This window comes from Austrofundulus limnaeus, unplaced genomic scaffold, assembly GCF_001266775.1.
Source record: "Austrofundulus limnaeus strain Quisiro unplaced genomic scaffold, Austrofundulus_limnaeus-1.0 Scaffold1526, whole genome shotgun sequence".
Classification (NCBI taxonomy): Eukaryota; Metazoa; Chordata; class Actinopteri; order Cyprinodontiformes; family Rivulidae; genus Austrofundulus; species Austrofundulus limnaeus.
In genome coordinates, this window is record NW_013953928.1 from 7,648 (window position 1) to 20,470 (window position 12,823).

A 12,823-nucleotide genomic window follows, 5' to 3' on the forward strand; every position below is an offset into this window, starting at 1 on the left:
ACACACACACACACACACACACACACACACACAATGGCTTTTTGTTGTTGTACATTATTTCTTTCTGTTAAAAGGACCAATCTATTAGTCAGATTGTATATTACTGCAGTCAGATTCAGAGTTGTGTAGTAACCAGTTACATTTACTTGAGCAACGTTTTAGAACAGATGTATTTTTAAGAGTATTTTACTATGCTGTACTTTTTATGTTTACTTGAGTAATTTTATGATGAAGTATCGCTACTCTTACTTGAGTAAAATTTCTGGTAACTCTACCCACTGTGAGTAACTTCACTGAATAAAGAACAAACTTGTTTTCACCAAAACTTCACCAGAAACACACACCTGCAGGTTTTGTTAGCGTCATAAATTTTATATTGAAAAAAAAAACCGATCTGGAATTTTTTTTTGCCTGAATTGACTATTTTGTAAATATGTTATTTATATGAATTATTTCAATTTTGATCTTTAAAATACCAAAATTTCCAACTAGTTATATATTTTGGTGTGTCTGATGATGTCATTTTTAAATACTACCCAATACTATTTTACTCTTACTTGAGTCATATCTTGGATTGCTACATTTTACTAATTACTTGAGTAAAAATATGTTGAAGTAGTGCTACTCTTACTTAAGTACATCTTTTGGGTACTCTACCCACCTCAGGTTGAATTGTTTGTAAAGCACTTTTATTTAACTATCAATAAAAACGTACAATACAAATACAGACTTATCACCATCATAACTATGTGCAGCCAGTCTGATTTGTGGTCTCACCTCGTTCCAGTTGGGCTCTGTAGAGTCTCTGTAAACACGCGTTTTGGCTTTGTTGACAAAGTAGCCAAAAGAGTCCACCTCCAGGGAGCAGTACAGGTCTGAAGACACACAGAACTGGTTTGAACGATGAAATCAAAGTGAAGCAGAGACTTTGAGGAATTTATGAAGCATCTAGTTGGGACATGCTCATGCTGGTTTGTTGTGAGATCTGACTGGAACAACATGCCTTCATCAACAAGAACTGCTTGTGTCACTGTCCTGCGAGTGTTTAAGCTCTGAGGCAGGCAGTCTCTGATTATTGCCAGCCCAACTTTGCATCAGGGAGCACAGTCGTTTAGGCAAGCAGTGATTTGAGGAGGCAAAGACATATTTCAGACAGCCTGTACTCTGTGTTCCTGACTAATCCCACTTGTTCCCCTCAAGCTGCCCTCCCAGCTGGCAGCAGCAGAGTGAGAGACAGCCAGCGAGAGAGAGAGAGAGAGAGAGGATTGACAGAGAGGATGATGTGTCACCACAAGCAACCGTGAGAATAATCAGTGAGATGGTTTCTAATCAAAAAACAACCCGACAACGATGCTTACTTAAGCTCTGCTTCAGCCCAGACGCAGAGTGGACAATCACATTCAGGAAGCCGTATAAACCAGAAGATTCATCATCTGTGCACAAAACCGTTTGGGTTGAAAATGAATCATAACACAGAGTATGTTAGAAGTGCATTAAAGTGTCTGTGACATCAGATTTTTATTGTAATAAATGTGAATGCATTTTTGGAAAGAGAACATTGAAAACATATTGCAAAACAAATTTCTCGCTGCTGTGATGAACGGTTGTTGATATTTGCATGTAAAGAAATAGGAAGTGATGTCAAACGGGAATGTCTGCATGTAAACAGAGCAATGCTACAATAATTAGAGAAMAATCTGATGTTTCTTTAGAATATTGTGAGTCACTAACACAGAGATGAAGAGTTTAAATAAGATTGTTTCAATAAACAAAGAATAGAGTTTCTTTTCTTAAAGAGTTCCCCTTTGATGTCACTTCCTGTTTTACTTTGCTGAGRCAAATTCAAGAGGAAAATATGCCAGTTATGTGACAAAATGGGTAAAATCGTGTGTATTTTGCTAATTTTCTTAAATATAAAAACYTTTTCTTTGACTTTTTGTATTTGAAGGATAAGCATGTCACAGGCCCTTTAAATTCTCRATTATGCAACTAAACAAGATTTACCTTCCTTATTCATGGTCATTGGAATGGTGTGGACCGTTTGGAGCTTCACACATGAATTAGTGAGCATCTGCAGCTCCAGCGAGGTCAAAGAGAAGCTCTTAAAGCCTGAGAGTCACAGTTTGGAGGGAAAAATTACCTGATGTCTACAGAGACAAAAATAACTTTAGGTGTTTAAAAAATGGAACTCACACTTCTTCTGCTGCTCGCGAATGATCTCCCTCCACTCTGCTCGCTCATAATCAGAGGAAATTAAAAAAGTAAAACCCTGAAGAAGGAGAATAAAAAGTATTTCAGTGTTGCTTCAGTGGTCACACCCTGTAGATGCAGACCACCAACAGCAGAGGGCAGCAGAAATCTAATTAAAAAGGTTCAATATTTTTAATTTAGCTTTTTAAAAAACTCCTCAAATAAACTCTGAAATATTTAAATGCTTTTTAAAGTCCTGACTCACTTTTCCGTTTCTGTTGGCCACTCTGAAGGCCATGTTGGGAGACATGAGAAGCAACAGAGACTCCTGTTCGGATAGTTTCTTCCTCAGTCGTTCCATTACCTTGGACGCTTTGGTTGTCCTCTGCAGACATAAGCAGAAAGTTTTGATGGACTCACACTCGCATTATGTTCCTCATTATCAAAACGCTGCCTTGAAAGATGGGAAAACGTGGAGAGTCATGTTCAAAACCTTGGCACASAAGGTGGTTGATGTTTCGCAATCCATAAAGAACTGCTAGATTTAATTTGTATTTGTCCCTCATTGTCCTGGTGTCTGTACTGCAGCTGAGTCTCAGCACAATATTTACTGTCTGTTCTCACCTTCTCTCTCTGAATCTCATTCTTGATCTGGGAAATCTTGATCTTCATTGCATCGATCTCTTCATCCTGAACCAGAGGGATTGGGCAGGCCTCGCAGTCGTCGATAGTTTGGAAGGTCAGGTCAGCCAGCGGGATGTACCACTTYCAGTCGTACTGTTGCCCTTTACTGAGTGACAGAATAAAAACTACAATAGAAACATAGCTCTGTTGTCTCATCGGCATGAAGCAAACAGCACATTTCGCTTCAAGATATTCAAAGATCTATCAGTTGAATCAAACCTATGTTCTAAGAACAAAAGGTAGCATTCTCCCTTTCCAGCAGGGTGGATGCAGTCTCAGGCTGGACTCACCCCGCTGCTTGTTTCTTCAGTTTGGTGCAGAGCAGCAGGTCGGTGAAGAGGAACACGTGACGAAGTTTCCTCGAACCCTCGAGTAACTCCACCATGAAACGATCTCTCAGCAGCTGTCGGTTCTGACAAAGAAACAGAATTTACAGTTCAACAGTCACTTATATGCAGCTTGATCAGGATTAGTCTGCTGCGGTTTTGGCAGCAGTACATAGATGATATTTGCAAACTTTTACATCTTAGTGAAACAAAGATCCCTCTTTGTAGCTKTACAGCTCAGACACAGTTGCTAGCAGAATTATGACTCAGAGTTTAAACAGATTACTAAAAGTTATAGTACAAATCTGAACTGACATGTTCTATATTTTAAAGTTTTTATTCATCTGGAATTTACATTTTTTGACTTTTGGAGATTTTACCACATATCGTTTATTATCACACTTGCTTTTAGCATTCTTTTGAGTAGCCTAAATCTTCCCAAACTGTTGTAAAACAGCTTATTTTCTCAACATCTACACTCACAAAATGTATATATCAAAACTCGGGCTGCATGAGATCAGGAAAACCTGCGATGAGCAGCTAGACACAGCATTACACAAATAATAAAAACAGTTAAACATTTGTGATATTATGTCAGAGATGTCAAAAGTATTCACATCCATTACTTAAGTAGAAGTATAGATACTAGGGTTTAAAAATACGTTTTTGGAAGTAGAAGTATCAACTCAGGCTTTTTACTCAAGTAAAAGTATAAAAGTACTCATTTTAAAACCACTTAAAGTATAAAAGTAAAAGAAATGAACAATTTAGGATAAAAGCTTAGGCTGTGCGTACAGCGTAAAGCGTACAGCCCCTCCAATTTTTCTAAAGTCAATAATGAGTATAATGTTAAATCAAAATATTAATGTTGAAAATTTTGAAATTAACTGACTAGGCTATGTGTTTCAGCCACAATTATCTTCATTCTAGGTGACATGCATCTGCTACAGTATGTCTTGGTGGAATGTGATGGGATTTTTGTCATACAGGTCTGGTGGAGRGCATTTAATCCAATAGGGTGTCAGAATGGTTTATATTTACACTTCTCATCCAACCACAATCAAATTCACTCTATCCATGGGCTTCCCTTGCATCTGGATAGATTTCTATTTATTTATTTATTTTCTGAACAATGGAAAGATGGAATAAAAACAAGCCAAAGTTAAACAGAAATAAAATACTATTTGCATTTTTAAAAATTAAGGAGTAGAAAGTACAGATAATTGATATAAAATGTAAGGAGTATAAGAAAAACGTAAGGCTGAAATATAATTACTCCACTAAAGTATAAATAACCAAAATTACTACTTAAGTAAAGTAACAAAGTATTTGTACTTAGTTACTTGACACCTCTGTATACTGTGCAGTCCTAACCAAAACATAATAATCTCTGTGTCTCTGATTGTGTAAGGACTTCTAGTCATCTCTCAAATCCTCCCAGAGAGCAGAGTTCACACGCATCCAAGCTCTCTTTGGCTCCCAGATTAAGCTTAATAATTTTATTTTCAAAACTGGAACTTAATATTCTTTTTCATAGAGTTATATAAGACAACTAGAGTTTGCACTGGTCACGTGACCTTGTGATTCACTGTAGCAAGATGGCTATTAGCAGAGAGAGCAAGCCTCTGTACTATGCCTTTTGGTAAATGACGACTAAAAGCCTTGAGTAAGTGTTGACCATGTATAAAATAATAAAATGTATTATATAAGATAATGTAATATATATCAGTGTTTTTCAACCCTGGTCCTCAGGGCACACTGCCCTGCATGTTTTACATGTTTCCCTGCTTCAACACAGCTGATTTAAATTGATAACTGATTGACAGGCTTTTGTTGAACTGCAGTCATCAGAATCAGGTGTGTCAACACAAGGAAAGCTCTAAAACATGGAGGGCAGTGTGCCTTGAGGACCAGGGTTGAAAAACACTGATATATACAAGCTAAAAAAAAAAAGTAATATAAAAAATGTACAAATGGCAGAAAGCTGAATGTGTTACAGATGGACAAACAGAAGAAAAAACCCACACATTTACCTCAGTGTGAATGTGACCCAACCAGAACTGAAGTGAACCAGTTTAAAGTTAGCCTATAAAGCTGATGTAACTGCTGTTAATTATTGAAGGAGCTGGTAGATATTAACATATGTGGCTTATATTATTATACAAACTGTAGCAGTAAGACTGCTGTACAGGATGGATCATGTAGCTAAAAGTCTAAATTATTGACCAACTTCAGGTCCAGTTTAGATCATCATCATCATCATCATCATCATCATCAGGTATAACAGATCTGTTTTCTCTACATACATATTTGCTTTGTTTTACATATTTGATGTATGAAATTAACATTAATTATGACATGTATCCAGTTGGGCTTGCTGTTCATCAAACAATTGTTTTGTCGGCTGTGAGAAATTGCCCTGTTTGGACGCCATCTTAGTTCCTCCACAGAGTCACAGATGTAAACAACGAGAGGGACAGATGATGCAGAGCACACTCCAGGTGTCTTAAACAATTAGCTTTTCATTTCTCCTACTTTAAACACTGCAGACACACAAAATAACTTATAGCTCAGGAATGTTTTTCACATGACTTACAGTTTTTACACAGCGACTGATTGATGCTATTTAATTTGTGTTTATGTCTGATGCTTTTTATTATTATTATTGCTGTCAGGAAGTAAGAAACAAAGATGTCTGGTTACCATGTCGATCCTATAAGCCACTGGCTGCAGCTGTGACATTTCTTATAGAGTTTATGAATCAAAACATCAACATTTTGCAACTTTTGTCTCAAATTATACTGGTTTTTAGAGCAAAAAGTGGAGTTTCAGGCAGTAGCTGCTCTGGTGTCCATCAAAAGTTTTCCAGAAATTTTCTAGTTTTGTTTGTTTTGTGGTCAGTATAAAGCTGTAAAGTAAAAAATCTCTATAACAATCAAATCAGAAAAATCTGAATTCAGTATGTCACAGATATTATGACATATTACATAATACCAGTTTTTATCTGCAGGAGATGTGCATCTGAATTCCTCTGCTGACCTCTGACCTCAGGGCTGAGCTTTTTACAGGGACTGCCCACGTGAGACTCGGCGGCCCCACACCGACCACATCTCGACAAAAACAAGGAAATCACTGCCGCACGGTTTTCCTCTGCTGCTCTCTGCACACTCCAGCTCAGTCCTGGCTTGTTCCAAACATACTACTGAGGAAACCATGCGTGTTCAAACGCTGGCCTCGATTTAAAGGGCCAGGCAAGGGTTACATCCGCTTATTGTTTGGTGACACAAACGTGACCGCAACTCAATAACCCAATGGAAACAACAAGAGCCGCTCAGAGATGTCCCTGTTTGTCAGCACTGTAATGAAACACTGAGGCATGTACAGAAGTGAAGCTAAATAAACTCTTTGGTTTAAATGGCTTTGGGTAATTACAGGAGGTCCCAGTGGAAAACATCAACACAGATGCAAATTTAGCCATGAGTAGACCCTACACAACAGCAAACCCATATTTTAAACTGTAAGTCAAGACTTGGCTTGTTATCTGTCAATCTCATGTGGGATTTCTGACTTCCCAAACACAATGCTCACAACGTCACACTGGGCTGATATCCTACCCCAGCAGGCAGGACCGATTCTAAGGAAAAAACAGAGGAAGTCCTCAATCAGGTCATCTGAATCACYCATGGTGTGTGGAGGGGCCGTAAGGAGGAAGCACAGATAAGTTCAAACTCACATCCAGTCAAAAGGTGGGCTGACCAGCAGAGTCCATAAGGTCTTCTGCAAGTCACTTTCTGGGAAGCGGACTGGACGCCGCAGCGGGGAAGGATGGGAGTGAGAGGCAGAAGTCTGTGTTTGCTCTGCTRTGTCACTAGCTTCCTCCACACTCGGCTTCTTTCACAGCAGACAGACTGAAGTGAGTCAGCAGCAACCTGACTCACACTCGGGGTTTTATTGCAGCTTCCACACACCTTGTGCTCAGAGGGTTTTACTYTGAACAGCCCAGGCAGGCAGGGCTTTTATGGAGGCAGAAATAATCCTGAATTGCACAATGCTGCTTTTTTTGTCAAAGATCAAATAAATGCTGTACAGCAGCGTGTTCAGTATGTTGGTAACAGTCAGTGTTTTCACAACAACTCTTCAGGAGCCTGTTTATTACGAAATTAACTTTCATTAAAACCAATACCTTTATCCTTCCTTTGCAAGATCTTTATTCATCCATTTACTGCCACTTTCACATCAATATTTTACAAGTCTAGTATTATATTGTTTTATTTAGGACATAATAATCAACCTTAACTGCTCCTTATGTTCAGTGCTTTTATAGAAAACAAATGAATACAGAGATACCTAATTATAATGACAAACCCTCTCATCATAAACAGTTTTATTATTGAGAGGAAGTGAGCTTATTTCAACTTTCAGTTCAAAAACACTCCCTAGTTTATTAGTTAGAGCCATTACGTCAGCTGTGGCCTATTTTTATCATTTCCTGTGTGTGTGTGTTCATTTGTCTGTGTTAGCAAAATATATCATGAAGAATAATACAAAATTTATTTAAAACTTAATAAAGTGGGGAGCTTTCAACAACTGAATAGCTTTTAAATTCAGCTTGAGTCAACATGGCCGCCACAGAACTGGCCTTAGCAAACACACAGTTCCCGGTAGTTGTAACTCAGTCAGTTTTACACAGATGAGCTAAAATTTAGTGTGGTAGTAGAACAGATTGTACAAGATCTTTGTTTAAAGGAGACATGTTTTTTTTAAATTATTTACAGTTGTGGTCTATAGAGTTTGTGAGGATGACTCTGGGCTCCTACCAGACTAAACTTTAGCTCAAAAGCTGAAAAATGAAGTTATAGCCATTTGTGTGTTTGCTAAACTCAATTAGCTCGGTAAGGAGAGGGTCTTATAATTGTGCTTGGTAGTTCAGTGTTGCACAGTGAAAAGACTCCCGCTGCAGGAAGTGCATTAATAGAAATGTCAAAGTGTCAAGTGTAATAAAAGTGTATGTTTTTCATTTGCTTTAGTTTGCTCCATTATGACTGATGCTAATGATGTCAAAAATCTCTCTAAATAATTTGCCAACTGATAATCTTTTGGTCTGTTAACACATCTGGCCTCATGCAAGAATATTTTCCTATTCTTATCCTAAATTTCTCTTACTTTTTTTCGTACGAACATGCCACATCAGCTTCAGCAACCACTTCTATCTTCAGGAAAAGTGTGTAAATGAGCTGCGTAAACATGATGAATTCCACCTGTTCATATCCAGCTGGTCGTGCACGAGGAGAGGTGATTAGCACAATTACCACCCTAAAAACACCATATAAGGATATGTTTCCTGCCTCAGATACCAGGAAGTGTCCTTTCATGAAAATGACATCACAAAGTAAAAAGAAGAACTTCACGAGTTCAGAGATTAAAGTCCTGCTCTCAGGGATCCAGAAAAGAAAATCTGTTGTTGAATTAAAGGAGCTGCTTAAGACACGGAATGTGAAGAAATAACGGCTGAAGTTAACGTTAATGCCATGTCTCCTGTGGGTTGCTGCAGTTAGTGACTGTACGACCACGGGTGACATAAATATGAATAAATTAAATAACCACCTTCCAACCAGTACTCCCAYCTGTTCTGCCTCTAGAAAGAAGTTATCCACTTTACCTGTCCTGCTTAACGCTGCAGACACTGTTAACTTCACTGCTGAAAGTCTGCCTGCACATTAACACATTTAAAAATTTAACTCTAATTCAAGCAGAATAGCCTATTGTCAACATAATTATGGAGTGTGATTTATTTTCAATTCTAAATATCTTCAAACTAACGAAATATAAAGTTATTAGTGAAGAAAACCCGTCTGGATAACAGCAGACTGACTGCTGGTAAAATATACGACAGGTCTGGACCACACGTAAATTTTGTTCGTATCTGAAAAAAATCTTAGAATACGAAAACATTGGTGAATGCCACAAATTCTCCTAAATCACTCATACGCACAACTTAAGAACAAACCTGTTCGTATGAACGGTTCTTACATGAGGCCCAATGTCTAGTAATTTTGTGTCCAACCATTAAAACCAGGCAAAAGAAAGCAGCTCCTGGTATCTGAGAAACGTATTTGTATTTGTCAAAAGCACCTGAGCACAATAAGTACTAACCTCAGTGTTGATAAATGTATATTCTACACTAGAAGAGTCAACAGGCTTTCCTCACTGACCTCTCCTTTCTTCACAGTCATGGACTGCCTGCGCGGGGTAATCTCCTCATTGATACTGGACAGGAAGTTCTGGGAGATGCGCAGGGCGTCCTGTAACAGTGGGTAGTCTGGATGGCTGGAGGGAGTGTGCTTCAGTAAGTCCTGCAACAGAAACAAAAGACATCATAAATCCAACAGTTAACCTGAAGAGAAAGGCGTGGCATCAGATAACGGACTCACGTGGAGAACAAGTGTGCTGCGGGTCACCCTGTCCACGGGCTTGTAGAGGAGAGCTGTGGAGGAGGAACAGTCAGCTCAACAGGCTTCATCACAGCTCAGCTCCTTACAGCAGCACTGATTAACGTGGACACTCATACTCACTTTCCAGTGAATGTTTAGCCGACTGGTCCTTGCAGTCCTTTATGTGTTTTACTTTGAGATTCTATACAACACCAACATGAAGGATAAGGAAAAACCTGATGTTAAATATTAGTTTTGCTTCATACTGGGAATAAGACAACCAGACTGACTGCAGCTGTGAAGTCTTTGTGTTGAAAAGCTGCCGTGTCAGCAGCGAACCATCAAACACTGGCCTGCCGTCGTCCTGCTGTGTGCAGCGTGACTTCATACCTCAGATATCTCTGCAAACTGAGCGTTTGCCTGGCAGCACTTGTCTGCCGTCTCCACAGCGACCTTATAGTTATCCACAAAGGCCCGGTACACTCCGAGCTGGCTGGCCTGCAGGGTGCACAGAGGACACAGGTTGGACTCGCAGAGATTTCAGGATTGTGTCATGATAACCTGTCAGATACAAACTGAGCGGGGTTCAGAGTGTGCTTACATGTCTTTATAGAAATCTCTGTTCTGCAGGAACGAGCCTTTAATCTTCTGCAGCCTACAACAAACACTGAGATAACTCCTATTCATCAGCCTCCTACAGAGCCGTTTGTATTCCTCTCCTGGCTGTTCTGTGGTGAAGCGGAGCTTTTTATCTGGCCAGGAGACGACTCCAGGCAGTCTACTCAAAGCTTCGTTCCAAGATCATCTGAGCATTAAAACCAGAGCCAGCAGCTACCACCTCTTCACTCTGCAGGTCCCCTCCTATTAACCACTAAAAGATCAAGGGATGGCATTTAAAAGAGTGCTATCATTACTTTCTGAAAATTATTGAAAGGATAAACGGTGGTCTGTTTGATGAAAAAACAACAGATAGTTTGGAGGCTTGTTGGAACCTTAAGCTGAAGTTTTTATCCACGTGAGGATTTGAATTAGCAAAATACATAAAAAGCTGATCTGTACTTGGCTTTTTAATGTGGTGCAGCCAAACTATGTTTCAAATCTACACACAACTAACACAACATTTCACCTTATATCAGCACATCTGATCGTTTGTACTCCACTGAGCTAAAGCTTCCTTGTTTACATTGAGTCGTTTMTTTCTGCCGTTTAAAAGAATTTAAAGACAGTGGGAAAACTTCCTTGTTTACATTGAGTGGTTTGTTTCTGACGTTTAAAGGAAGAGACAGTGGAAAAACAAGTTTTTCAATGTTTCAGGCACATTGTCAAGACATGTACCTGTATGACATCACATACACACACACAAACTTCCGTCATTTTTTTGTTTTGTACAGATTCTAAAACATCCAGCTGARTTTAGATTCACGGCTATGGAGGACRGAAACTGACATAATTAGAAATAAAAACAGAAACATATAACTGGACTAATAAATATATAAATGCACTTAAAATGCATTAATTAAGAACTTTACTTCATGTTTTATCATTTAATTGACCTTCATATTTATTTTTCCAGCTCAGTTCCAATAAATTATACATGGATCCTGCTCCTTCCTGTCTGTTGACCAATAGGAGGTGAGCTGACCTAAGAAGGACCGCCACCCTTATTTGAATAATGAGACAGAAATGCATAAGGAAATGTAAAAACAGGAGACAGAGAAATGTAAAAGCAACACATGGAAATAAATTGACTAGTGGGGAAATTTGTAAAAAATAATTAAATACAATCATTTGTACAAGTAAAAGGAAAAACAAAACAGTAAAATTTAAAATCATGTGGTGAAATTTATAATTTATTGGAACTAAGATGGAAAAATAAATATGAAGTTCAATTCAATTATAAAACATGAGGTAAAGTTCTGCTTTTTTAATTTAATTGGTACATTTTAAGTGTATTTATTTATTGATTGATCCATTTATCCTGTCAGTTTCAGTCCTCCATACACAACAGAGGACAGATAACGCAGGAGAACAGCATGGATTGTAAATCTGCTGACGTGGAGTGTTAACCCATGTACCAGCTTCTGGAAAAGGTCCCCCACACACTGCTGATGGCTCCAGTCCTGGACCCGGGGCAGCAGAGCATCGTAGAAGTCTTTGTGGATCTCATGTAGCTCAGGCACTTTGAAGAAGATGGTCTCGATTTGCTGGATTGTCAGCATGGGCTGGGAAGTTGTGGCTGCAGCTTTCAGAGGCTTCATGGGCTAGACAAAAACAACATTCACACAGTGAATTAAAATACATTTCAACCATCTACTGTGCCTCTTAAAACAAGTTTACTTTTTAAAAAGAACATTTATATTTTGAAAAATACATCGTCTAAATATGTTTTTGTTTTAATTTGCACACAGTAACAACACGTAAACAACAGTGTTTCCCAACTCATGAAGACATTTCACAACAGRTTCTGGTTTGTTTTTCAGTGCAGGGACTGAAGTTCAGGACCACATCATTGACTTTCAGTCCTGTAACTCTCTCACAGTCTCCAAAGCTTTAAATACGTATGCACCACAGACTGTGACATTTCCTATAGATTTGTTAATATAAGCTGACAAACATTGTTTTACTGTAGTATTTAACAGAATACTGAACCTCATCCCATTCTTACATTTTGAGAAGTTCTTCTTATTTTTCCTCAGAGACGCTCCCCTGTGAGACACCTCATCTAAAGTTTTTATTTCACTTTTGTTTTTAATCACAATTACAAAACTTATCCACAGAGATGTCTTTTTTATAAATGATTACTGAACTTATTTTCTTGTTTTTTTTTTCAAGGCGTTCTATTTCTCATCAGATGAACGRTCCCCAATCAAACTGAAAAATGCAAAAATCTAAACTTTAAAAATGCAGGAAGCTGAACCCACATGCAAATCACCCTCCTTCCACTCCCTTCAGAGGATTGTTACGGTCTTTGCTGACCTGGTCCACATGACACATGTTTTGGTCACAGGCCAACACAGACCCTAAAGACCCTCAGGAGGGAGGGGAGRTTCTGCTCTCTTAGCTCCAAACACTTTCAGACTGAATTAAGAGTTGCTTGGATGAAAAGCGAAGAGTCTTCAAGAAATAAGAAATTCAGTAGTGTGTGTGTGTGTGTGTGTGTGTGTGTGTGTGTGTGTGTGTGTGTGTGTGTGT

General features: G+C 38.6%; 1 protein-coding gene across 1 annotated transcript in view; it reads right to left on the reverse strand.

Annotated features, from left to right (window-relative positions):
- The window catches only part of LOC106535678 (breakpoint cluster region protein), a 30,512-nt gene that overhangs the window by 7,531 nt on the left and 10,158 nt on the right, over nucleotides 1-12,823 (reverse strand). Inside the window, exons 5-16 of the mRNA XM_014032741.1 lie at nucleotides 11,707-11,892; nucleotides 10,022-10,129; nucleotides 9,773-9,833; nucleotides 9,632-9,684; nucleotides 9,413-9,553; nucleotides 3,165-3,286; nucleotides 2,815-2,980; nucleotides 2,456-2,575; nucleotides 2,194-2,269; nucleotides 2,005-2,109; nucleotides 1,359-1,433; nucleotides 778-875 (exon numbers count right to left, since the gene is read on the reverse strand). Coding sequence (XP_013888195.1) covers nucleotides 778-875; nucleotides 1,359-1,433; nucleotides 2,005-2,109; nucleotides 2,194-2,269; nucleotides 2,456-2,575; nucleotides 2,815-2,980; nucleotides 3,165-3,286; nucleotides 9,413-9,553; nucleotides 9,632-9,684; nucleotides 9,773-9,833; nucleotides 10,022-10,129; nucleotides 11,707-11,892 — 1,311 coding nt within the window. The remainder of the gene's footprint in view (nucleotides 1-777; nucleotides 876-1,358; nucleotides 1,434-2,004; nucleotides 2,110-2,193; nucleotides 2,270-2,455; nucleotides 2,576-2,814; nucleotides 2,981-3,164; nucleotides 3,287-9,412; nucleotides 9,554-9,631; nucleotides 9,685-9,772; nucleotides 9,834-10,021; nucleotides 10,130-11,706; nucleotides 11,893-12,823) is intronic.